General features: G+C 35.7%; 2 protein-coding genes and 1 long non-coding RNA gene across 3 annotated transcripts; 2 read left to right on the top strand and 1 right to left on the bottom strand.

Moving 5' to 3' along the window:
* The first annotated feature begins 7,240 nt into the window (after window positions 1–7,240).
* LOC116181578 (NADP-dependent malic enzyme) lies at window positions 7,241–20,590 on the top strand. Its single transcript, XM_031501952.1, has 7 exons — window positions 7,241–7,441; window positions 18,544–18,702; window positions 18,766–18,947; window positions 18,997–19,858; window positions 19,914–20,084; window positions 20,146–20,269; window positions 20,322–20,590. Exons 1-7 carry the CDS (start codon window positions 7,334–7,336, stop codon window positions 20,435–20,437), a joined length of 1,722 nt encoding a protein of 573 aa, XP_031357812.1. The 5' UTR covers window positions 7,241–7,333; the 3' UTR covers window positions 20,438–20,590.
* A 2,516-nt stretch (window positions 20,591–23,106) lies between these two features.
* On the bottom strand, window positions 23,107–23,933 carry LOC116181579 (40S ribosomal protein S13). Its single transcript, XM_031501953.1, has 3 exons — window positions 23,814–23,933; window positions 23,520–23,647; window positions 23,107–23,463 (listed from the first exon to the last, which is right to left on the bottom strand). Exons 1-3 carry the CDS (start codon window positions 23,834–23,836, stop codon window positions 23,159–23,161), a joined length of 456 nt encoding a protein of 151 aa, XP_031357813.1. The 5' UTR covers window positions 23,837–23,933; the 3' UTR covers window positions 23,107–23,158.
* A 1,600-nt stretch (window positions 23,934–25,533) lies between these two features.
* LOC116181580 lies at window positions 25,534–26,095 on the top strand. Its single transcript, XR_004147286.1, has 2 exons — window positions 25,534–25,943; window positions 25,998–26,095. It is a non-coding gene; the product is annotated as an uncharacterized LOC116181580 (long non-coding RNA).
* The last annotated feature ends 59 nt before the right edge of the window (window positions 26,096–26,154 follow it).

Genomic DNA, 26,154 nt, shown 5'->3' with positions numbered 1-26,154 from the left:
TTTTCGTTTTCGTTCTTTACACCTCTTGACAACTCTGTTTTCAAGGTTTCCACATATGGTAAACCGCACAGTAGGTACAACAACAGGAGTAAGTATCGTAAGTCAACAATTGCGGTTTTCGAAAATTGAGCAATTGAAAACAAAATGTGACAAACAGACTGGTCTTGATAAACAAAACATTGTACCTATATTTTTTATGGAATTTGTATAGGATCCCAATTTGACATACCTACGTAGGTACCTATACCAATCATTACATGACAATGTTTAAGTTTTTAATTCCAAGGGTAATAAAATAGCATATTTGAAAGATGAGTTTTACTTGAACAGGAATTGTTACCTGAATTCTCCGATTTCAAACGGATCTACGGATTTGTAGGTAAAATTAATTACTTATCCAGTACACACAGGAAGTTTCAAAATCTAAAACTATTACAGCATTGATTACAGTAAGGTAACTGCTCCTCTACACACTCATTCAAAAGCTAGAGGCGAAACACCACACCGAAGATGGCTAGCCCTTCTTGAAGCATCATATTAACAGTGCCTGCATGGAAAACCATCAGAAAAGAACGATTTTATGAATAAGATTTTTAGTTAGGTACATAAGTAAGCCTTTGTATCAGCAGAACCATTTTTTCTTCGAGCAGGTATACACTTTTCTAAAGACTTGGGATGGAAATTTTGATACTTATTTATTTCACAAATTGTTTCAGAAAATTATAATGTTACATGCTCTGGTATACCACCATTGTATGATAGCATTATCGTTTTATTATGATTATGACTCATGTTTGGGCACATGAATTTGTGTTGCTATTTATTGACATAATTATGTTATCATATCGATCTACATATGGTTAGACTTTGAAGTCTGGAATCCTTTGTGCTAATTTTAAACTTGTGCATTTACCTATAACTCCATTGCCAAACGCAGGCTCTGTATCTAAGTACCTAGTTCTTATCAGAACTAAAGAAAGAAACATGTACTTTAAGTATAAGAAGGTTTTACCCAGAAGAAACAGTGCAAAACCATTCATTAACACCCGCTTCGCGTTTTAAAAATATAAAAATGTTAGATAAACGAATCATTCTTGTTCCATCAACTGCATGTCGGATGATGCAAATTTTTATCGAACACTAAACAGTCACAAATGATAAGTAGATCTCATTGTAGCAATAATCGAAAGATATGGTCATATGCATAGCACTCATTTAGTCATTTCATATAATCGTGAAATTTAGCCTGGTTACCACAAGTATCACGACTCCTACACCTGCTCTTAAATCTTATATAGTACATACTTTGTTTATGTTTGCCTGATGTTCTTCTCTATACCCACCTAGAAATTATATCACTGGCAAAAAATGGATAACTTCATAAAAATATCATATAACATGCTTTTGAAAAAACAGGTAATTTCAGATTGGTAACTTGAAGGGATTTACACGGTTCCGGTATAACTTGGGGACCCGGACCGGACCGAAAAAGAACCGAAAACCGGACCGAAACCGGTATTTTTTCTGGACCGAAAACCGAACCGAAACCGTTATTCCTTCAGAAATGGAAACGTATTGAGAACCGGAACCCATATTACTTTTTTCGGTTCTTTTCGGTTTTTTACGGTTCTTAACAGGTTATTGGAATTTGAAGGACGCGCCGGCAACCTCGTCCTGAAAATTGATAAAATATTACCCTATGATTGCCATCGGTGGTTTATAAATTTTTAATAAGGTTTCGAAATTGAAGGTATTACGGATGGCGGTGGCGCTAATTTAGCAACTACTGGAAATGTATAAATAATAAAAGGAGGGGCGAGGTTTAGAAAATAAAAATAAAACACGTATTTTTCTTATATTTGTGTATTTTTTTCTGTTTTTTCGTAATAAATTATGTTTAAATACATATTTCCCTCTTCGTCCTTTATTCCCCTTGTCGTTATAAATTAGCTACACTGACGATACGTTACGTTTTGGTGTTCATGACTTTTTTCACACCTATTAATTTATTAACAAATCACGTTGTTATAATGAATTTTTTGCATGCCATACTTTCTAAAAGACTAGAACCGCAAATAACCGAAATGGACCGAAAAAAATGCGCAGAACCGAACCGGAACCGTTATTTCTTTTTACAACCGAAACTGAACCGGAACCGTTATAAATATTTTCGCTTAAATATAAACAGGGGCCGATTACGATGAAATTTTGCAGGTGGATTTTTTAATCAAATTTGTAGATCGAAGTTCGTGAATTGGCAATGTAGGCCAAAAAATAAAGAAGGCCCTTTTGACATACCCGTTAGTTATGAACCGAATTGCCTGAAACTCAATATGCGCATAGCTTTAGCCATATCAAACGCAATTCCAGTTGAGCCTCATCGATCAGCATTCACAGTGCCCTCTTCGCATCTCGACCATTTATAAACCGGATTGCATACTTTCTTATTTATTAAGGTATTTAAATGAAAACTGATACATAACCACGTAGAATAAAAGCAAATTTACCCAGTTTAAAAATTTGGTTGTGCGCATGCGCAGTGCCAACTTTCTTATTTATGGAGAGATTTAAATGGAATTTGATACATAGCAACTTGGAATAAAACCAAATTTAACGCCAGTTTCAAAATCCCGTTTTGCGCATGCGCAGTGCCAACTTTCTTATTTATGGAGGCATTCAAATGAAATTTGATACATAGCCACTTGGAATAAAAGCAAATGTAGCGCCATTTTCCAAACTTGGTTTTGTGTAGGATGTGCAGCGCCAACTTTCTTATTTATGGAAGCAATTAAATGCAATTTCATACATATATACTTTAAATAAAATTCAAAACTAACATCAGGTTTAAAATTTGGTTTTGCACATGCTATATAGCCATACCCAGGAGCTCGTTTGCGATATTTGTTTATTTTATTTTACTTGTTAAATTAGAAGGCAATGTAAAATGTTTATAATATTAATTTATTTGATTATTTTCACCTACATTTGAGTAAGCTCATCATAAGCTCTCAATATTTAACTGACAAAATTATCCAATAGCGATAATTAAGTACAACTGCCCTTTGTTGAAGGATAAACCGATACAAGAGCTTAAAATGTGAGTAGTCCAGCAGGGATATCTCGCTATCTCTCCGAGTATGTAGATATGGTTATAATTTTCTTTATTATCTGATAAACAAGTAAGTAGGTACACGAAAGTGGAAATTATATATCCTTCTAATTTATATAAAGGCACAGTACAGGCTAAAGGTCCTACCAAATAAAGCAGAGTCGCGTTTCAGCATCGCAGCTGCCACCAGAAAATAACCAAACAGCGCGGAAAAGTTGGTTATCGTCTTATCGTACTTGGTACTTACACGTGGTTCTTGCCATCATTCACCATTGTTCGTAACTTACCGTCCAGTACCTGTTATTCCTGCAGGAATATGGCCCGATAATCCGATAAGGCGATAACTCATTAAATCCATAGAGCAAACCAAATAGCAAAATTGTATAGATAGTAGATAATAACCTTTTGTGGATTTTCAGAATTTCAATCTGGCCAATTTTGCTTATTTTAAATCCATTAAACCCGAAATGAGCCTCGTCCTGAATATACCTTTAGGATAAAATATACATACCAAATTAAGCGACGCAAACGGTAATCGTGCGGGCGCGTTTGATATAGGTAGTGGAATTTTGGAGCACGGTGGAAAATGGACACTATATAAATAAGAAACTTAGCATTCCAGTCTGCGCATGTGCACACTTCATGTTTAAAATATGCGATATATTTGCCTTTACTAAAATAATTGTTGATGAGATTTTCAAAAAATATCTCTCTAAATAAAAAAGTTGACATTGCGCAGTTTGCCCATGCGCACATTTTATTTTTACCATAGCGATATGCTTGTCTTTACTAGAAGTAGGTAATATATCTGTGGTTAACATTTCAAAAATATATATCTCTATAAATGAAAAAGTTGACATTGCGAAGTTTGCGCATGCGCAAATTAATTGTCAAGATTTTTCTTTGCTGAGGTACTAGAGCTATAAGCTACTGAATGCAAAAAAAGTCTTGAAAACTGTAGGAGTAGTTAAAGCCTCGGACGGACGGAGAAACTGACCATAATACCGGGAAATATACATGAATCAGGGGGGAGCAAAACGTTACGTTAATGGGTATGACTATCCCATGCAACGACAACCTCTATCTGATCTAGGGATGACGTAGTCGTCAGATTTCGATAACGTTCAAATACGAGTATGTTAATAAACTCTGTTGTAGAGATTCTAAAAAATAATTGATGAGTAAAACTTTAAATAATTATCACTGAACATAAAACCAAAGAGTAACCGTACTCTTTGATAAAACAGAAGCCGCAAAATACGAGAAAAATTGTCAGCCTGTATAACGAAAATGACGCTTTCTAGACGATGCATATATTTGCATTTTCTCTTATGTTGACGTGTTGGTACTGTCACTCCCTGAATGCCCTGAAATATCTGCATGACATTAATATTAACACTCTGTATTGTAAAGTCAAGATTACCAATTTCACAGCATTCAGTCTAGACGTACGAGTTCATTCGATAAGTTTCAATATCTCGAAAAGTACTCGTATAGCGGCACAAAATTTGTATCATACGGCATGCCGCATACAATAAGCACAAAATTGAGACACAAAACGATAATTTACAACATCGAGGATACATGTACCGCGGAGCTCCATCAAGTTAGCCACCGCAATTTAAAAAAAATGTGTAATGGCCATTTTTATATAGTGCTAGGGTTGTGCTAAATTGTGCTGATTCGATTTTAATTTGTGCTGATCTGGAAAATCATTTTTCCTTAAATTGAAACGCGGGGGCCAATTTGACAAAGGGCATGCTGGAACGGAAGGTAATGAGAAAGCCGATGGGTTAGCCCGACTGACCTCAAAACAGGTGTTTTATGGTCCAGAGCCGGCTCTCCCACTTACAGCTGCAACTCTAAACAACTGAATAACTCAGGACACCTAAACCCAGCACATGGTTAGATGGAACATGATGCTAGATTGTCGCGATGCGAGAGAACCCTTCAAAGGACGATCTCGTAACCTGGGGCGTTTTTCCACAGGGTATGATTTATTGCCCAACATATTAAAATTCCAATTATAGGACAATTACTAATCTAAGAAAGCACAATAACTAAATATACTAATATCTTAACCGCTAACCTAATAAAAACCAAATTAAATGATATTAAACTTAAACAAAATTAAAAATATTCCATCAATCTTTTAAGATCAGATACTGAGCAAGTGTTAATGTCACACATATTAGCAATTTTGTTAAAGTTACTTACCATAACAAATATTGGTGATTTACAAAGTAAGTTTGTATTGGCCTTAGCACAATTGAAAGTATATACATTACGAGCCGAAGAACGTGGCACATGGAACCGAATGAGGGAAAGAGGGATAGAATCACCATCTTGTAGAGGAAGTTACACGGACGATGAGACGGCACACCATATACTTTGTTGAATGGCTCGCTCTAGTCCAACTCAGACGATCCATGTTACGGGTGTCCTGACCAGACATGACTACGATGATTAGAACCGTCTTCCTTTCCAGCATCCTTAGGTTCATCTCACGTGTGGGATGGCTTGAGTGACGTTGAGAGGTCGAACGAATCTAGTCAGAGAGGTAGTACAAAGGGCCCGAATTTGAGACGTAGGTGCGCGTGGACCCTGTCTTCCTTCCTATCGTAATCCAGAATCAAGAATCGGTCACAAGAATTTGATATCATCAAACATACATTCATTTTATTTCGTTCGTGGCCGTAGACGTAGAGAAGAATCTACGGGTACCTCTAGAGCGCACAGTTCGTGAATACACAACGTGGAGGCTGAGAGTCAAGATGACCACCAACATTTGTGTGCAGGAGCTATGGGGTACCGTAAGACTATTTTCAAAATTTTGAACGGCACAATTCAGTAAGCATCGAGCACAAACGATTGACATTATTACTTATTCCACATCTGCAAAAAAAAGGTGGGCCCTAGGAGTCAAGTTGGCCCCCGAGATTTGAGTGCAAGAACTACCATGTAGCGGAAGACTATTTTCGAATATTTGGCCGGCACAATCTAATATGTATCGAGCACAACTCGTTACAGTAGTGTTGGAATTTGTACGTTAAAAAAACCGGGGGGTTGAGAGTCAAATTTGCCCCTGAGATTTAAACGCAGGAACTACCGTGTACCGTAAAACTATTGTCGAATATTTGAACGGCACAATCCAATATGCAGTGAGCACAATTGATTGACCTTATTTAGAATTCCATATTTCTAAAAAACGTGGGGGCTGAGAGTCAAGTTGGCCCCCGAGATTTGAGTGCAGGAACTACCGTGTACCGGAAAACTATTTTCGAATGTTTGGCCGGCACAATCCAATATGCATCGAGCACAACTCGTTAAAGTAGTAATGGAATTTGTACGTTAAAAAAACCGGGGGGCTGGGAGTCAAATTGGCCCCCGCGTTTCAATAAAAAAAAATTGATTTTCCAGATCAGCACAAATTAAAATGGAATCAGCACAATTTAGCACAACCCTAGCACTATATAAAAATGATCATTACACATTTTTTTTTAAATTGCGGGGGCTAACTTGATGGAGCTGTACCGCGGGTGAAGTTGGAATCCTCGAGGGAATCTATTCTAAAAAGTAGGTCACCCAAACCCATAATAACGAGAAGCGCGAAATAGGGCAAATTGTACAAAAACATTTCATATAACAACGGGCGAATGGCGTTCAATTCTAAAAATATGGGTAGGTAACTCGGAAACAATAATGGCACAAAATTTTTATGAAAAGTAATTACACAAAATACGTATACGCAAAAGTTACAAACTGAATGTTGCGATGCTGCTATCCCATCGTGAAGCTTCTTATTTTTGAAACATTGGGTATTATAACTATTTTATAGGGGTAGGTAAGTAGTTCTTCATGATGCGAGCACTGTTTTATGACGACGTCATAATTACCTACATCATTACTAGTAGTAGGTATGCTTACGTCAAATTAATGTGACGAATCTTTTGCACAATTTATCCAAATATCGATTAATTTAATTCATTAAAATGTACAAAAAAACATTTTTAAAAAATAAGTTTTCTAATAATGTCAATAATGACAACCTAAAATACCGATGCTTCCGGTAGGTGCGCGGGCATACACTTGATATCACGCGAGTAGGTATATAAGCGCAAGCGTAAATTCACACAATTCATATTTGAGTTTGATTGCAGCAATATCGGGAAGGTGTCGTTTTGTGGGAACATTTCAAAAAACGTTTCATTCGAGTCCGCAAAAATGGCAAGTTTAAGTATGAATAAAATTGGTCAAGATTCCGATAGTGACAGTAGCTGTCCGTCAAAGACCTCGGGCCTGGATCACCTCCGAATTGCCGCATTGAATAAGGTAGGTACGCTTTTTCCTACTTTATTTATTAAAATAACTGTATTAGATACAATGATGAATATTTGTTAATTGAAAAAAATTACTTTTTCAAATCGATAATATTGTAACTGGGTTATATATTCAAGTATCGAAGGTCAATGGCATACTTGTTGTCTTAGGTCAGGAGACTATTTCTCGAATTTGAAGTAGGTACAACGGTCTCTAATTCAGTTCGCAAAAGCGAACGGATAGTTTATTCAAATGTGGTTTTAGTGTGGTTTCCCAAATTACGGGGAAGTTTTTACGAGGTTTTTTTCATTCGTAACGCGGCTTACCTAATGATATTCATTTTTTGCTGGTTGAAAGATGACCTTTAAAAATAGTGCTGCGTGTATAAGTCGTGATTTGCCTACTGATGACAATCAGATGGACCACTTTAATTGTGCCAAAAGTCATACCACTTATTTAGGTACCTATAAGTATCACTGTATAATTACTTCTCTTATCATTGTGCTGATAAGTCTTCTAGTTTTATTTCTATTTTATTGCAATATTTTGTTATGGGCAATTATTGTGTCATATAGGTATATTATAGGAAACAACACTAATTACAGGCATTCAATGCTCCAAAAAACTCCAAAAGTTTAACAAAAATGGTATAAAATATCGAATTTGATGGTTTAATTTCAAAGTAATAACTGTTGGTAAACCAAAACAAAATAAAATTGCGAAAGTTCCCTTTGACATATATATATATATAATGTCCACTAAGACAGGACTATAAATTTATAAATTATAACAATAATAAAATTTTAATACATTCGAAACAATAAAGTTTTTGCGTACATGTGCCTACATGTACCTACCTAATAATAGATTTAAAATAAGTTCCGTATTAAAGTAAAACAGCCTGTATCTGTTTACAAAGGGGAAGAAAATACGAAGCGACTTCATCCGCCGTAAACTTTGTATCAGGTTGCTACCAACCCAGATTATCGATTATTTCACTCTTAGCGATATCACCAATAGGTAAAATGACACAAATATACAACTTTTGGGTACAGTCAATCAGTGCCTTATCGACAACTACCGTAGAAATATAAATGAGCGGGTATATCCGCTTTACGGACGAGTTCTTTTTATCCGAAGACCTAGCGATAAACGATAGTCGGGTAATAAGAGTAATTTGTTTAGATTAATTCGTAATTAGGTTCGGAAATAAGCAATATAATCAGATTGTGAGAGATATTTCGGTACCTACCTACTACAACCGCATAGATACACGCATTTGAATTTCTATTAATATTTCGTTTATGCATAAACTAATTAATCGCGTTTGATTAGAAAGTTATATATTATTCAAATTAAAAATCTTGTTAACTAGTTTTGTAATATATCTAATTAATATTAACCGTCGGATTCACAAGGGCTTTTTGATAAGGTCTCTTGTTGTACAAGTGCGGGTACTTTCGTTAATAACTGGAAAGTTTTGTCGAGGTGATTTGTGAGTAGGTGTATCGGCTGGTAAAAGTAAGAAAGGATTTACCTTCGAATTGTTGTTTTAAAGCATGACCAACAAATTGGTCGATTCATTCATAAACAAGGACATTTTATGTTTCCTAAAGCTAGGCAACCTAGGTATTTATTTAAATGTTATTATTTTGCAAAAGTACCCACCTGTACCCACCCTATTAATACTAATATATGGGTTGCTATAAATTCAATTATATATTACTTAATATGCGACCTACTAATATACTAGGCACAGATTAACTACCTGTAATACCAGGTACTTTTGTGTTTTGAATGCAGCGAAAGTTACACATGTAACGCAAGATTTATGGTTCCGTAATAAAGGTTGTACGGTACTTAACCGCTACGCCGCTACATAAGTCACTTACGGTTTTACGGTAACTTGTTAAAGGAAATCTTTTCGTTTATTGTTAGCCACTCGGCAGAATTCCGTTCTTATTTTGGCCTTTGGTTAAACCAATACACAATAGTAGGTACCTATAGACCTTTTCAGTCCACGGGCCCCTAGAAAATCAAGCACAATTTCAAGGACCCCCCACAACCAAAAAAATAATAAATTTCGGACAATTTATTTTAGTACTGAAAAATGTACATTTTTATAAAAATTAAAAATACTGTATCAAAGTGAAGGTTGGTGCTGCTTTGTTGCAAATGTCCATAGATACGACGGCGGACTCCCATACGCATACTCGCGAACTCCCAGGGGTCCGCGGACCGCAGATTAAGAAACACTGGTATAGAGAATTGTAGCGATTTTTACAACCCCAATATGAACATTGTTATATAATGATTATGAAGGTTTGTAATTAATAAGAATACCATTGTTTTAAATTTTACATAAGACTATAATTTTGTTCAATGTCACATCCGGGCCAAATTAACCAACATTCTATCTTCATCTCAACAGAGGATCGTGATAAAACGCAGGAAAATCTAACAAGTATAAATTGTGTACAACTCTTGTGAAGATAAAGCGCATTTTTTAAAACCGAGAGAACTTAATAAATGGTTGCGTTATATAAAAGGTAGGGGCATGTTATATTTATTGATGTTTTCTTTCTTGTGAGACGATTAATGGGGAGATTTCACCAATAGATATACGTCTCGTCCAGACATTCATTTTGCCTTTGTGGGTACTTTCCTCCGACAAAGAGTTTTCGAGATATTCCCTCGTAAACTTCACCAATAAATATATTTCTTCCAGACGTCCCAATCGCCAATTGTGAGTACCATCCTCCGACAATCTGTTCTTGAGATATAAGGAATTATTTATATCCGATCACGATAAGGAGTCGAGAAGGGGGCTATGGTTAGTAGAAATGAATTCCTTTCGTTGAAATCTTTCATTATAGTACCATATGAAGGGTAAACCAGCTTCCCCCCCCCCCCCCCAAATCCTCTCTTTTGATAAGGATTCAGAAAGTAGAGCGGTAGTTGGATACATATAGGCTACAGATTGCAAAAAAGTCCAGGACTCTAGGACCATTCCCCTAAAAGTAGTTCAAAACAGCAGAAGTGAGCCCGGACAGACGAACAGACGGACGTACGGACGGACAAGACGCAAACAATAGCACAATTTTTTTAATTCTTTAAAAATGCGCTAAAAATCAAAGTAACCTTGCATGTATTACCTACAAATTTAAAGTCATTTTTAGCGCATTTCCACAAAAATAACAAAAAATGCGCTATTGTGACCACTTTGTCCGTCCGTCCGTCCGCTCGTTTTGCGACGCTACTAGTTCTTTATCTTAAGAGCTATTGTTCTACTTTTTTCGCTATTTGGTTTGTTATGATGTCGAGTCTTGTACCAAGGAAGGAATTTTTTCTGTACCGCTTACAAAAAAAGTTATTGTAAAAAAAACAAAAAACCGTTTTTTTACATGTTCAATAATTTTACACTTTTGCCGTTTATTAACGATCCTAGAGATCGTTTATAATTTTGCATTGCTATCTGTCGTCTGCCTGTTGGTCTGTCCGTCTATTCCTTTGTCTATCTGTCCATCTATCTGCCCGTGTGAACGATAACTTTGTTTAGAAAAGTTCGATCGCTTTTACATCTCCGTTAGTAATGAACTGAATTGCATGAAATTCAATATGGGCATAGCTTTAGCCATATAATACGCAATGCCAAAAGTTGAATCGAATCGATTCAAAATTCACAGTGCCCTTATCGCATCTCGACCATTTATAAACCGAATTGCAAAATTTTTTACTTATAATTGAATGAAATTTGATACATAGGCACTTGGAATAAAGGAAAATCAACTGCCAATTTCAAAATTTGGTTTTGCGCATGCGCAGTGCCAACTTTTTTATTTATGGAAGAATTTAAACGAAATTTATCCATAGGCACTTGGGATAAAGGAAAATCAAACGCCAATTTCAAAATTTGGTTTTGCGCATGCGCAGTGCCAACTGTTTTATTTATGGAAGAATTTAAATGAAATGTGATACATAGGCACTTGGAATAAAGGAAAATCTAGCGCCAGTTTCAAAATTTTATTTTGCGCATGCGCAGTGCCAACTTTTTATCTATGGAAGCATTTAAGTGAAATTTGATATTTAGGCGCTTGGAACAAAGGAAAATCTAACATTAGTTTCAAAATTTAGGTTTGCGCATGCGCAGTCCCAACTTTCTTATTTAGAAAAGCATTGAAATGAAATTCTTCTCATAAACTGACATTGAAGTAGCACGACAAAAATGGATTGCCCATGTGCAACGCTATCTTTCATATTTGTGGTCGGATTTTTACGATTTTATAGAAGTTGCATCTTACAAATGGGAAATGAATGCAAGTGGAAATGCGCTTTATGTAAATCGTTTACGATTACTTTTTAACTTGTTCATATTCTCACGGTCTATAATGTAATAGATAAAAGATAGTAAATTATATACCCATAATTTCTTTGCTATTATGGGATTTTGTACAGATGCTAAAAATGTATAGCATAAAATTTAAACCGGTATTAGGCATAAACTGTAATTTTTGACATTACTGATGAATATTTTGCTCAGTTTTTTGCGACTCTATACATTGGTCATATCTGCATGACCCTCTCTCGCCTTCTTACGTGCTGGTACCAGTATATACCTACACCTCTATCGTAATCTTGTAGCGAAATTTGTCATTTCACGAAACGTCTAGTTATTCAGTGAAACAGTGACACAGTGGTGTTTCTAGGACTAAACGCCGGGTTCCTTTTCCCTGCGAGATCAACTATATTCCTTATCAATCTAGAAAGGAAAAGGAAAGTACCCCACATGTCAAATTATCAGCGATTCACTAATAGTTTTTTATTATACAAGACTATAAAGGGATATTTTAACCTTTGAGTTATTGTTAATTCAGGAGATGGTTAGTTTCCCTTTATGGTCGTGTATAATACAAAACTTTATTTTATAGCAGAAGCCATATAAACCATTGTAAAGCTTCTGAAAATTCTGAATTTAATTTAGAAACGTCAAAAATAGCAAGCTGAGGTCCTGGTGTCGTGATTGGATCTATAGAATTGTCATATGTTCTGAACGTCATTTTTAAAGTCACTAGATATAGAAAGTACCGCAATCATACGCCATTTTTGGGCAAATTTGCTGCCAACTTAAAAAAATTGACAAATAAAATCTGAATACCTGTCATTTTTTATAACCTAACTTCATAGTACTGCAGAGACATGGAGACTCCATGTCTCTGTAGTACTGTCATGTTTTATAAAAATATATACAGATATCTCCAAACAGGTGGAACAATTCCTAACATTAAAGTTACCAAAATCTGGTAACTTCCGCCATTTTTGGGCAAAAATCATGCGTTCTCTCTCTAACACACGAGCCCAATGGATTGCGGTACTTTCTATTTATCTATTTATTTATCTACCCTTACGGTTAACGTGATCACTTTATCTATCCTTAAGCCTCATTTACATTTGGCAAGTTTACTGGCGGAAAGTAAGTACTTTCTCCCAGTAAACTTGCTAACGAATTTCTATTCCACTTCATTGTTCTATGCAGCAACTACACTGAAACTATATAGTCCAGTAAGTGGGGGTTTCTTGAATGCAAAAGGTAGGGTAGTAGAGATTTTTTAGTATGTTGTTAAGGTTGGGACTCTAGTAAAAAATTTTGGAATAATAGAATAATGCCTCAATTTACTGTTAATGTCATTTATACGAACAAAATAGCGTTTTTGAAGATTTGAGCTATCGAAAGGTAGTGAGGTGATTATAGAGTAGATTAAAACTTTCGTGGGACATGATGAATGTAACCCGAGCTTATTTTTCTCCACCTAAAAAATGACCTGCCAACATTTTGATCATTTCGGCCAGTAAACATTTTGTACATGTAATGTATTTTGTACTTGTCCTTTACGAATTGCATTAAAACAAATCAATCATATGAAACCAACCAACAAATCCCATAAATTCAAAATATTTTCCGTTAAGTATTTAATCAATCACAACATTTACGTTTCTGTTATCGACCAAAACCGAAATTTTTCCAACTCGATGTACCTGTCGGGATTTTTGCGGTAATTAAATGTGGCTGTAATCGCTTCTTCCAAGATGTTACTTGGCACAAATACATCATTTTCATCTTCCATTTTCTCGGAAATCTAAATGCACACACTTTTATGACAATTATATTTTGTTGACAGATTGTGTCAAATAAATTATCGTTTATTTTATGCTGGGCTCATCCTCATCGGAACCATAAAAATTTTAATAATTAATAAGTACATTGTTTTTTTTTAATTTTTAGTAACAGGATTGAACCAGTACCGTCCCGTCGAGGTCATGAAAGGACAGTGGTTGACCGGGCCGGGACAATGCAGGGCCGGGAATCACATACGAAAAAATAATAAACGAGGCACTTTATAGTCTGTTTATTCAGTCTGACTGAGGTAAAATGTTTTTTGGAGTCACCGACAAATCTACCATTGTTCTCACTGCACAACGCAAGTGCAAGGCTGCAAGCCATCCTATCTTTAGCTTTACCCACTCTACCTGCTTTCTAAACGCTAATTAATGAATTCATTGTTGTAGAATGTAGACTTTTAGTGGACTAATAAAAGAATATTTTTTTTTTGTAAATATGAGTATGAGTATTTTCAATTCTTTGGGCCGGGTATTATGATTGCATGACCAGGCCGGGACGTTCTACGGAACGGCACTGGATTGAACAAAACGCTATACAGCACTTGTGGGTAAACTAAATCTCTCACTTGTGTGCTGTAATCTCCACACACGCGTGAGTGAATCTTTTAGTTTCTCCACTAGGCACTTGTACTGTAATATACTAGTTCAATGATATTATTTTTGACAGCGTTTATGTTCTTATAAGCGTTCGCTACATAAACGTAGACCATTTTCTTTTAAATAAAATGTTATTAAAAATGTGCTATAATACGAGTATGAATATTTTATAAAGCATTCATCTCGGTATTCATTCTTTATTTAATATCAGCTTGCGATACAACATTTTTATAGCTTTGAAAAAATGATGACGTACTTATAACAAATACATGCATCGATTTTTTTGGCATTAGGTATACAAATTCGTATTTATGTGCCAAGCGCTTTGGACAAATTTTTGCACGTATAATTTCTGTGGCCAATATCCAAATATGATCATTTGTTCTCAAAATATAGGTACCTGAGAAAATTCTCAAACTTATGGGTTCAATACCCAACAACTAAGAAACCGATGCAGTGTAGCTGATTTTTTTTATAGCAGTGGTTACTAATAAAATCTTCCATATTTTCCCACTGCTTTTATTCTCGGGATAGCTTGGTACTAGTTTTTTGTTACCGTCTGTCGGTTTATCCATGTTCGTGATGTAACGAAATGTATATGAAACTGTGCGCTAACAAAAGATCATAATGATCTTTGCGCTAACTAACACAAACATACAATTTTTATCGTTCACGTTTTTATAGCAAAACCAGTAACATTTATAACCGCTTCTATTTTTAAAGATATCGTTTTATCATCCTACAATATGGTATCGATCGACTTCCTCGTCTCATCTATCAGTTTAATTTAATTATCCAAATAGTATTTAGATAAATAAACTGATGTAAGTACTTATGTAATGTAAAATATTCCGAGTAATCAAAGTTGTAGATGACATTCGGCAAGGGCGCTACAACCGACCTTGTATTGATTAATGAGTAGGTAGTAAGTAGTAGATAACTAACAACTGGGTTGTTTTTTAAATAACGGATAAGGATCGTCTCATGCAAAGTCAATCTTTATCGCATAATAATACACATCAGTTTTGCCTATAAAATATTTTTTATTATACCTGAATCACAATCTCCGTTTTAAACACTCAAATGCGTGCGAAAAAGGGCCTTTAAAGTTGCTAAGTAACGATACTTCAAGTATGACTTTTGAAACTGTCATCTGGATGAAATAAAAAATCCTCTTAGGTCGCTTTCTGTAAATGCATAACATTTCTTTGGCTTTTGTACCTATCCTTTGGTTGAAGCTTTCACAAACGCGCGTAATTTAGGGTATGCTTCCAAATCTTTTCCACTTTTTAATCGCAGCATTGCTTTAAAGTTTTGAATGAATGCACCAAAATATAGAAGATTTAAATACCTTTGACATTTCCTTCATAATATGCCAGCATTATCGATGCATTTAAGACTTTATTCGTAAGTAACTTCCTATTCATCCATGGAAACAACTTTTCATATTCTTTATAATAGGCTTTACTGGAGTTGGATTTTACACCTATCAACGTTTGTTTAGATTTTACAACAATCGATTTAATGGGCGGTGTATTATCTTTTTCAACGGAAATCGTTTAATTCACAAAGACGATGATTTTTATAAGCAAACGTCAAGTGACATTTACATGGCAATCGTGAAATTACGAACACCCAGCCCACTTAATTAGACACGTATTCGAGTATAACGTCAATATGACTTCATTGTATTCCCTATTTTTAAATTATACTGCAGGTATAATTAAAAATACTATAAGATACACGTGTATAATTAGTCTTTAAAGCACTTGCAACGTTAAAGGCACTCCGCTTTGCGTCGTGCCCTTAAACTCGTTGCGCGTGCTTTAAAGACTTGATTATACACTTGTATCTTAATATACTATAATGGTGCCATTTCGTGGATATTTAAGAGAAGGCTTGCCCAACGAAATAAAAATGTAAATTGAACTACTTTTTTTAGTGAAAATATTAAATGTACACACACTATGCATGCTAGACTTCTAAAACATACCAAATATACTCTTGTTGGCGTCAGGACTCAGGAGCGTAGCTAAAACTAAAAGATTTTTAAAAAAGATAAAAAAAATCGCTGAATCCGAAAATCATAGTCCCCCTGGCCGAAAACGCCCGGAACATATTGTTATAAACAAAAAACGAACAAAAAAAGGAAAAATGTTGTGTTTGTTCACATTTGACTTCGAATATCTCGCTAACTAAGTATTGCTCGGAGGGAAAAAATGAATAGAAATAAACTTGTTTAGAATAAAATTTTCTATAAGAGACAGTTGATACGGAACGCTCATTTTCAACTGTTATTGTTACTTATGGAAAAATGTACAAAAGTAATCTCGAAAATTAACACTTTGTTATTACTAAGTAAAATTCATCCGATCTTTTTGAAAATCCGTATTTAGTAACTTCTTTTGATAACAAAACAATATGACAAACCAGATCACCGTAGGTTTCATACTCATTGATTAATTAGATAAACAAGTAGAAAAAGGTATGCTTTGTCTTTCAAACTGGGGGACTACAAGAGCGTTCCCAATTTTTTATAATATAGTGGAACCGTAAAACAATCTTTTCCAATAATCGTCTCGATCATTTTTGCAAATCAACGGACTGTGGAATTTTTTTAGTTAACTAACAAATCGAATAGCTTCCGAGATTTAACAAGAAAAGTAACTCTATAATCGGCCCTTGGCACTCGGATTAATAAAAATCATTCATTTTGCTGAAATAGAAGCATGAAAAAAGTTCACGCTGTAAAGAATCGATCGGTGCTACCCGATTTGCAAAATCATTTTTGGTTGTTTCGAAAACTGGCTTCAAAGTCAAAAGCTGATTTCTCGTGAACTATTAATCGGATTTGGACGTATTTTTTTTTAATGTACGGCTTTCCGAGAGCTTTACATTCGCCTATTATAGAGTTATATTTTTTTTGGTTATATTTCGGGAGTTATTCCATTTGTTAACTAAGAAAATTCTTCGGATTTTGAAAAAAAAATTGCACAGTCCGTCGATTTGCAGGAATCATCGGGACAATTATTGGGAAAGATTGTTTTAGGGTTATAATATGTATAAAAAAATTGAGAACACTCTTGTACTCCCCCAGTTTGAAAGACAGACCATCTCTTTTTCTACTTGTTTATTTAATTAATCAATGAGTATGAAACCTCGGTGATCTGGTTTGTCATATTGTTTTGTTATCAAAAGTAGTTACTAAATACGGATTTTCAAAAAGATCGAATGAATTTTACTTAGTAATAACAAAGTGTTAATTTTAGAGATTACTTTTTTACATTTTTCCATAAGTAACAATAACAGTTGAAAATGAGCGTTCCGTACCAACTGTATCTTTTATAGAACATTTTATTCCAAACAAGTTCATTTTCTATTCATTTTTACCCTCAGAGCAATAGTTAACGAGATATTCGAAGTCAAATGTGACAAAGCAGGACATTTTCCCATTTTTTCTCCGTTTCTTGTTTATAACAATATGTTCCGGGCGTTTCCGGCCAGGGGGACTATGATTTTCGGATTCAGCGATTTTTTTTACATAGGATGCGCTTGGTTTCGTTCAGTGAAATGACAACATTCAGTTTATGCTACTTTTAGAGTCAAATGACTGGACTAAATATAAATTAACATGAAATATATTTTGGGCTTGCATGAGACCTCGTATGTTATCCGATGGATATTTTAATTATCTATCCGAGGATGTTTTTATTTTTCCTGTAGGTTTAAATGGGCAGCAGGAATTGCCGAAAATGTAATTTCCCATGTTATTTCCCTATGTTTGCCAATGTTACGTACCGTTAACCGTTAACTTATACTGCTTCACTGCTTTATCTAGCAGAAAGTAGCACTAATGTGCTGTAATATTTGCGAAAAATAACTCGACCATGGCATCTGCTCATTCATGTACTTTCACTCTAAAAATTCCTTCACGTAATATCTAAAATGCGTTATAATATATAATCAATAATATAATCATATAGATACAGGGTGAGTTTCGTTCGATGTTCATCAAAGTGATGTCACTAACTACGAACGTTAGAGAGAATTAAATGGATATGAAATAAATGAAATATTTTCAAAATAATGTGTCGGATTAAATCCCAAAAATGGACCATCGTAAAATTTCCTTTCCGCGGGCGCTATTCTATAGCCAATGCGTGTTGTTGGGGCGGAAATTCTAAACAAGATACAGTAGGTACCTATGTCACTACACAAGCTGATTCCAGGCATTTTTAAAAGAGTCGAGTCTGGAGCGACAAGTCTGCGCTACATTTGTTTATTCGCATACCAAAATTTCACTGTTGAAAAATTTCCACTAACGTTTCTCCATTTTTCAGGGCATGGCATTTACATTGGAGGAACGCCAAGCGTTAGGCATTCACGGATTTCTTCCTCCAGCCATTAAAACGCAAGAACAACAAGTGGAACATTGCAAGAAATTTTTAGACACATTGGACAACGATCTCAACAAATACATCTACTTAATGGGATTACTGGTAGGCGATAATTTAATTATTTTATCGAAAACCCACACTAATGTTGCATATTATTCATTATAGGATAGAAATGAAAAATTATTCTTTAAACTGGTAACGGAAAATGCCGAAAGAATAATGCCTCTAGTTTATACTCCAACGGTCGGTTTGGCTTGTCAAAAATTCGGCCTAGTCTTCAGGCGCCCCAGGGGGCTCTTCATTACAATACACGACAAAGGACACATTTTCGATATTCTCAAGAATTGGTAAGCCACTTTGCATGCGAATGTAGCGATAAATACTCATAAATCGCAGGCCTGAACCCGACGTTCGTGCTATTGTGGTGACAGATGGAGAACGAATTTTAGGTTTGGGTGATTTAGGTGCATGCGGTATGGGAATACCAATAGGAAAATTGGCTTTGTATACCGGTCTAGGAGGCGTTAAACCCCATTACTGCCTACCAGTCACTTTGGATGTAGGAACAAATCGGCAAACAATGCTGGACGATCCACTGTACATTGGGCTTCGGCAGAAGCGTACCACCGGAAAAGCATACGACGACTTTATAGACGAATTTATGCAAGCATGTGTTCGTCGCTTCGGGTTAAATACTTTGATCCAATTCGAAGATTTTGGAAATCACAACGCGTTTAGATTACTAGAAAAGTATCGCGATAGTTACTGCACTTTTAATGACGACATACAGGGTACTGCCAGTGTTGCAGTAGCTGGTGTATTTGCGTCATTGCGTTTGACAAAAAAGAAACTGTCCGACAACGTATTCGTATTCCAAGGAGCAGGAGAGGCGTCGTTGGGTATTGCGAATTTGTGCAAAATGGCTATGATGAAGGAAGGTACCTCTGCGTGTGACGCTTTGAAAAAGATTTGGATGATCGATTCCAAGGGTTTGATTGTAAAGAATCGTCCGGAAGGTGGTATAAACGAAGAAAAGGCAGTTTATGCCAGAGATCATGCCCCCGTTAAAACTCTCGAAGAAGTTGTGAGGATAGCAAAACCAACTATATTAATTGGTGCTGCAGCTATAGGAGGTGCATTTACACCAACTATTCTACAAGAAATGGCCAAAAATAACGCACGCCCTGTCATATTTGCTCTTAGCAATCCTACAGATAAAGCAGAATGCACAGCTGAAGATTGTTATAAATACACCGATGTAAGTTTCATTAACACGCATTGTAAGATATCTAATATAATTGCGTTCTTTTAAGGGAAAAGGAATATTTGCCAGTGGATCACCTTTTGATCCCGTCACATACAAAGGAAAAACACTTTATCCTGGACAAGGAAATAACTCTTACATCTTTCCTGGAATTGGTTTAGGAGTTATCAGTGTTGGTATTCGTACTATTCCTGAGGAAATATTTTTGGTTGCTGCTGAAGTAAGTATTGTTAATATATATTGGTAAAGAATTCCTACTAATTTTTTTTAAATTTTTTTAGGCTCTCGCAGAATTGGTTTCAGACAAACATTTAGACGAGGGACGTGTGTATCCACCTCTACCTATGATCCAAGAGTGTTCAACTGCTATTGCAGTACAAATAGCGGAGTATGCATATAAAGAATGTAAGTTGCTATAGGCATTTAGATTCATATTCAATAACCTTTCTATTTATAGGTATTGCATCACTACTTCCGCAACCGGAAAATATGGAGTCATTCATTAAGTCACAAATGTACAATACCAATTACAAACCTGCTCTACCAAGTACCTACTCATATCCTAAGTTATAATTAGGTATCTGCATTTCATTTTAATTTATTTAAATATAACTCTTAATTATTTATTTTACCAAATTATGTTGATTAATGTTGTGGATTGTGCAATTTTAAATATGTATGTTTGATGTTAATTTAAAAAATAAAAAAACGAAGCAATTTTTGAAATAACACTTTTATTAGACTTTTACAAAGCAGCATCGTGTATCCGTATGGGTGGCACCGTTACCACCTATATTTATGGTGGTACAGACGTTTTCAAAGCGCATCAACAGCCGTTTGTGTGACCTAACGACAGTCGTGGTTTGACTGCCGGGATCGCCAGCTTTACGTGCCTTCCAAAGCATGGTAGTCAGGTGATGGCACGTTGTGGGATTCGAACTCATCATTGACATCATCTGTGACGTTAGGGCAGTAACGCACTAGGCAGGCAGGCTGGCTGCCTAGTACGTTACTGGCCTAACCTCACAGATGTTGAGCTCGAGGACGCCGACGCTAAAGTATCACGGCACCACAGTATCCCGGCGTCAAAATGTCCCGGCGCAAAACCGTCTCAGCGTCAGCCCGGATGTGACGTGAGTTTTGTCAATGAACTTGCATACGCGTCCCGTAGCTTGCCCTATGTGAAGGAGTAAAGGAGTTATCCTTTTGAAATATGTGATGGTTTTCAGTTTTGCCCGTCCGTCTGTTCCTCGTATAACCAGGCCCCGGGCTATGTTTTTAGTGCTCTGGACTACGTGTAGCTCGGCGCTCCCGTTTATAATAGTTAAATTGTGTCCTTTATAGTGACCGAACATTATAGGGTTATTTATCTGTATTGATTTTGAAACAAAATACACCAAGAACCACAGAGGGAGAAATGTCCCACTAGCAAAAATTAACAGCTTTTTACTACGAGTAGGTACAAGCGTCGAATGATATGTACATTTATTTTTGCACATTTATTTTGACAAAAATTATCCACAAGCCCAGATATAAATTTCAAATAAGGAAAAAAATATACAGTGATATTAATTTAAAAGTGGACATGACAGGGATTTCCTATGTCTAGTTTTAAATTACAAAATCTCTTCTGAAGAATGAAACTGAATGTTTTAACTTTTGTGGAAGAGAATCCCATAAGAAACTTAAGGGAAATGGTTGAATTTAATATGTCTTCATCATATAACCTACAAGCATACTAGCTACTGTCGTTTTTATTAAAATTGTTAAAATCTATTTTTTTATAGATTACAACAAAATGTGTGCGCATGTTATTTCGGTTGCATAAAATTAGGCGTCTTTTAGAAGTATAGACATACGAAATCACTATGTCTACTTTTAAATGAATATCACTGTATAATTTAGCACATCCCCCGAAAGTGATGCCCTGGGATATGGCCCACTTAGCTCGTTTAATTATAACCCGGGACCTGCGTATAACTCGACAACGATGTGTCGATGTCAAACCTTCGCCAATCGATTTCTACGCTCGTTCAAAGATGTGCTATTGAATATGAGCGCGATTAAAAGTCTGGTTTCCGAATGCGAGCTGAGTGTCAAAAATTCCCCTACTAAAAATCGTATGCGACTCTTCGTATTTTGTTTAATGTTAGGCGCGAGTTTGAGGGGTGGTTTGTAAATTTAACTCTCCTTCCCCTTTTACATTTTCTATGAGGGGTCGCTATTTTTAGCGCATTTTTTAAGAATTAAAAAAATGTGCTATTGTTTGCGTTTTGTCCGTCCGTCCGTCCGGACCCATTTCTACCGTTTATTGAACTACTTCTAGGGGAATGGTCCTAGCGTCCTGGAATTTTTTGCAGTTAGGTAGCCTATACCTTGAAGGTGTGCCAGACGGCCATCAAATTTCGCTGTGTAAAAAGCCCCCCCTCCCCAAATTATTTCCTGAGATGCTGTTTTTGAAAGTAAAACGTGCATATAACTTTTACATACGAACCAATTGCTTTCATTGTATTCTAAAGAAAGGTTTCAACGAAAGGAAATTAATTTCTACCAACCAATATATCCATTGGTGATGTCAAAACAAAAGCTATTTACAAAAGCTATTTCGGCTAAAAAAATTGCGCTTTATCTGCACAATGTATACTGCATTATTATAATACTACGAGTAATACATGGAAATAATACCTACCTACCTTTAAGTACCAATTTAAGAAATACTGTCGCATTTCCAAATTGGTGCTGTAGGTACGTTTTTCTACCCTCATTACAATGGCTGTTATTTACGAAAAACGACTTCCTAAAAAACTAAAACCGATATTTCAAATTTTTTAAGGAGCCTTCAAAGAGGTATTATCAACGTTTTCATTTGATATATAACTTAATTATTTTCTTCAAAAACAACCATTAAGAATTGGTACTACAAGAAGTACCCCAGCTCCTCAAGTCATATGACCTGAGACGGTCAATTCCATTGGTTAAAATTTTGATCACTTTCGTTCAGTGGATTTCGAGGTAGCTCCCCTACTATATGGTTTTCAACTCATTTTAAAAGAATTGTCTTAGCATTCTAAAACCTGATCTGATCCATGGTATTCAAACAAATGGGCTTGAGTAAAGGTATTAATTTCTACCTTCCAACTACGATCTGCATCTGAAATCTATAGATGGTTTTATCACTAGTAGGCAAACTTCTCCTCCAAAAATGCATCTCGGGAATATATGTTTATAAATAAGAGAAGATAATAAATTTATGGATTTTATTAAAGAATTAAAGTATGTCATACATTACAAAAGTTAAGCAACTAACGCTGACGCTGTGCTCGACTCGTACTTCCAATTTGGTGCTAATACACTTTTGGTCTTGTAGTATCTCGCAAGTCTATGAATACGAGATTCGACCAAAATTAAACGGAACTTGCTGTCTTTATCTTTCCTGTTGCGTTCTAAATGTTTACGAATTGCAACTGCCTTTTTGATTAAGTAATACAAATCCTCGGGTAGATCAGGAGCTAAACCCATTGCCTTCATGATGCGTAAAATTTTATTACCAGTCACAAATCGTACTTGAGCGACACCGAGCGAATCCCTCAAAATGATACCTATAAAAATTACGAGTATGAATAATTATATAAATGCATCTACATACACTACATACCTATTTGGGAAGGAGTCAATCCCTTCTTGCCCAACTTAAAGATGTGATCTTTCACATCCTCCGCGGTCAATTTGAGCCATGTTGGAACGCTTCTTCTATATGGTAATGCAGACTGTGCAATACCCTTTCTGCAACATAAAATAAAAATTAGTCTCTTCTGCAAGTTTCAAATATGTTAAAGGCATGGTCACGCCATGAGGTATAACCTATAAGATTTGGTAACTGTTTTTCTTACTATGAAGTCAAGTATCTTATATTAAGCTCTAGGTTTTTTTTCGCAACGTTAGTACTAACCCAGGAGTGTGCATACGACCCATTTTAACGGAAAGTATATTCTTCTAACAATCCAGGTAAATACAAGTTGTCAAAGCGCAACCTAAAAGAGGAAGTGGCTATTCGTAGACTTCTTTTTTTACTACGAAGGTTTACTGCGCATGAACGGAGTGCTTAGTTGCCGCATTTCGAAAATGTAATGTAATTATGCAAAATCACATATTGTAGATAAATTTCAATGCGGCAAATGTTTAACGTTCAACGGCGAGCGCTATCAGGATATGACAAATTAGTTTTTGTATTGTAGGGGAAATAGAAAAATATCGATCTAGGTCTGGTTATAGTGACTTTATAAGGACAGTGGCGACAAGACAACTTATCATAATCTGCCATATTGGACCTAAAAAAAAATTATTGTAGGATCAATATCCCTCGCCATGTCAAATTGTGACTGTAGAATTATAAAAAGGCCAGTTTCATTGAAGTTAAGATTCTCGTTCAAAACTAACGGCGCAAAGATGAACGTTTAAAGCTTTGCAGAACAACCTATGGCAAAAACACTGTGTCCCAAATTCAAAAAGATATGGAAAACGATATCATAAGCATAAAATATGGTGCAATATCCAAAATGTACAAGGTAAGCATTAGTTATTAAATTGTATTTGACATTTCAGTGGTTCAGTTATTGGTCCTTGTCGCGTGTTTCTCGGATAAAAAGTATTACTTTACCCCCTTAAATGAAAGACAAAACACGTTGATTTAGTCCACGGAGTACAAGAGATACTCCATATGTGCTTCAGCAATCATCAATTTTAAACATTAAACCCATTCAAGCGTATGATCACAATTATCCATAATCATAATTGAATTTGCTGCTAAATGTCGGATAAGCTGCTTCGCTGACCAGTTTTCTTTCTAAACTCATTAGGTAGGGCTTCGGAAAAAATGTTTACATCAATTACCAGTAGTAAGGTTAGGAACAGTTTTACATCTAAAAACACTTTAAGCGAATTACATACCTAATATCGTAAATTCAAGCTATATCTCGGCTATATGCGTCTTTAAAATCGATGTTATATAAAACTAGAGACGGAAAACGTAAAATAAAGCAAATACAAGAAGCAAAGTGTAAACTAGTAACGTGAAACCGTGACAATTACAGGTGACACTGTCAAAACAGTATAATTAATAATTATAGCACGGAGTGTACCGCGTCGTTTTGGAGGCTTTCTATTGGCCAGTTTGGAATTTAGCTCCAATATGGCGACCAGAACAAACGACCAATCAAAAACGAGATACCCTGTTGTCGCCACTGTCTCTATAAAGTCACTGTAGGTCTGGTTTCAGCAGGACATGGTGCAACTTGCCGTTCTCATCATCAACTTTTTGCATACAAAATTTAACCATCGAGGGTTTCACCGTTTCGGATATGTTAATTGGCTACCTGATCGCTGGAATTTAATTAGAATTAAATGGAATGAAATTATTTTCTGTAGAGCGCATCTTGGCAGACAAATAATTATTACCACTCGAGGTTCCAACCGTTTGGCCGGAAATGAGCGTACAGAGAGACCGACATAATCGAGATTTTGTTTGATTCGGCTTCTGGTGCTTCAAAACGTGTATTTTAACCGATACGTATAAAAGCGATTAGAGGTGACAACACCGCTCGTAGCCATATGATCGAAAAGTGGGAGTAGAAAAGTCGAAAAGAAAGAGTGTAGCTTTCGTGCTACGAAAGTAAAGTGACGTTTTCCAATCGTATTTTCTTAATTATCTTAATCATTGTTTTTTCAGTTTTTAAACAAAATGTAAACTATACGAACATTAACATTCAGTATTTCAACATGAACTTATCTCTTTCCGAAAATGTTGATTAAAAATGTGCCCACTTTGAATAGTGATTCTCCTATTTCATTTTAAGCTAGCATTTGTTTTCATTGAATTTCTTAATGTAAAAATATGACTTCGGACAGTGAGAACCCAAATTCAAGTGCTAGACAAAAACGTCTAATTGTGTATGAGGATTCCTCTAGTGACAGCTCGATAGGAAATCCACCCAGAAAAAGGAAAACTTTGTATTTACAAGAATCAGATTCAGAATCGGATAGTGATTCTTCAAATGGAAGCGATAATGAGGAAGGTGTAGATGTAAGATTTATTCAAAAATGTTATTGTACACGTTTCATTGTTGCATATTTTTAGCAGGCGTCCGAAAGTTCCAATTCTGAGATTGTTCGAAGAGTAAAGAAGAAGGCAAAAATTGAATCCGACAATGATAGCAGCGAGTCAGACCAAGAAAACTCTCCCAAACCTTCTTCTTCACAGAATATACAGATAGACGAGGAGAGTTCATCATCTG

Source organism: Photinus pyralis, unplaced genomic scaffold (genome assembly GCF_008802855.1).
Source record: "Photinus pyralis isolate 1611_PpyrPB1 unplaced genomic scaffold, Ppyr1.3 Ppyr1.4_unclustered_Scaffold1142, whole genome shotgun sequence".
Taxonomy (NCBI): Eukaryota; Metazoa; Arthropoda; class Insecta; order Coleoptera; family Lampyridae; genus Photinus; species Photinus pyralis.
This window is presented reverse-complemented; position numbering and strand designations above follow the sequence as displayed.

Excerpts from the sequence above, each read along its gene's own strand:
- LOC116181578 (XM_031501952.1), top strand. The coding sequence starts at position 7,334 with ATGGCAAGTTTAAGTATGAATAAAATTGGTCAAGATTCCGATAGTGAC. Across the intron at positions 18,703-18,765 it reads TCTACTTAATGGGATTACTG|GATAGAAATGAAAAATTATT; the intron begins GTAGGCGATAAT and ends TATTCATTATAG. Across the intron at positions 20,085-20,145 it reads TATTTTTGGTTGCTGCTGAA|GCTCTCGCAGAATTGGTTTC; the intron begins GTAAGTATTGTT and ends AAATTTTTTTAG.
- LOC116181579 (XM_031501953.1), bottom strand. The coding sequence starts at position 23,836 with ATGGGTCGTATGCACACTCCTGG. Across the intron at positions 23,648-23,813 it reads GGTCGTATGCACACTCCTGG|AAAGGGTATTGCACAGTCTG; the intron begins GTTAGTACTAAC and ends TTTATGTTGCAG. Across the intron at positions 23,464-23,519 it reads ATTGACTCCTTCCCAAATAG|GTATCATTTTGAGGGATTCG; the intron begins GTATGTAGTGTA and ends TAATTTTTATAG.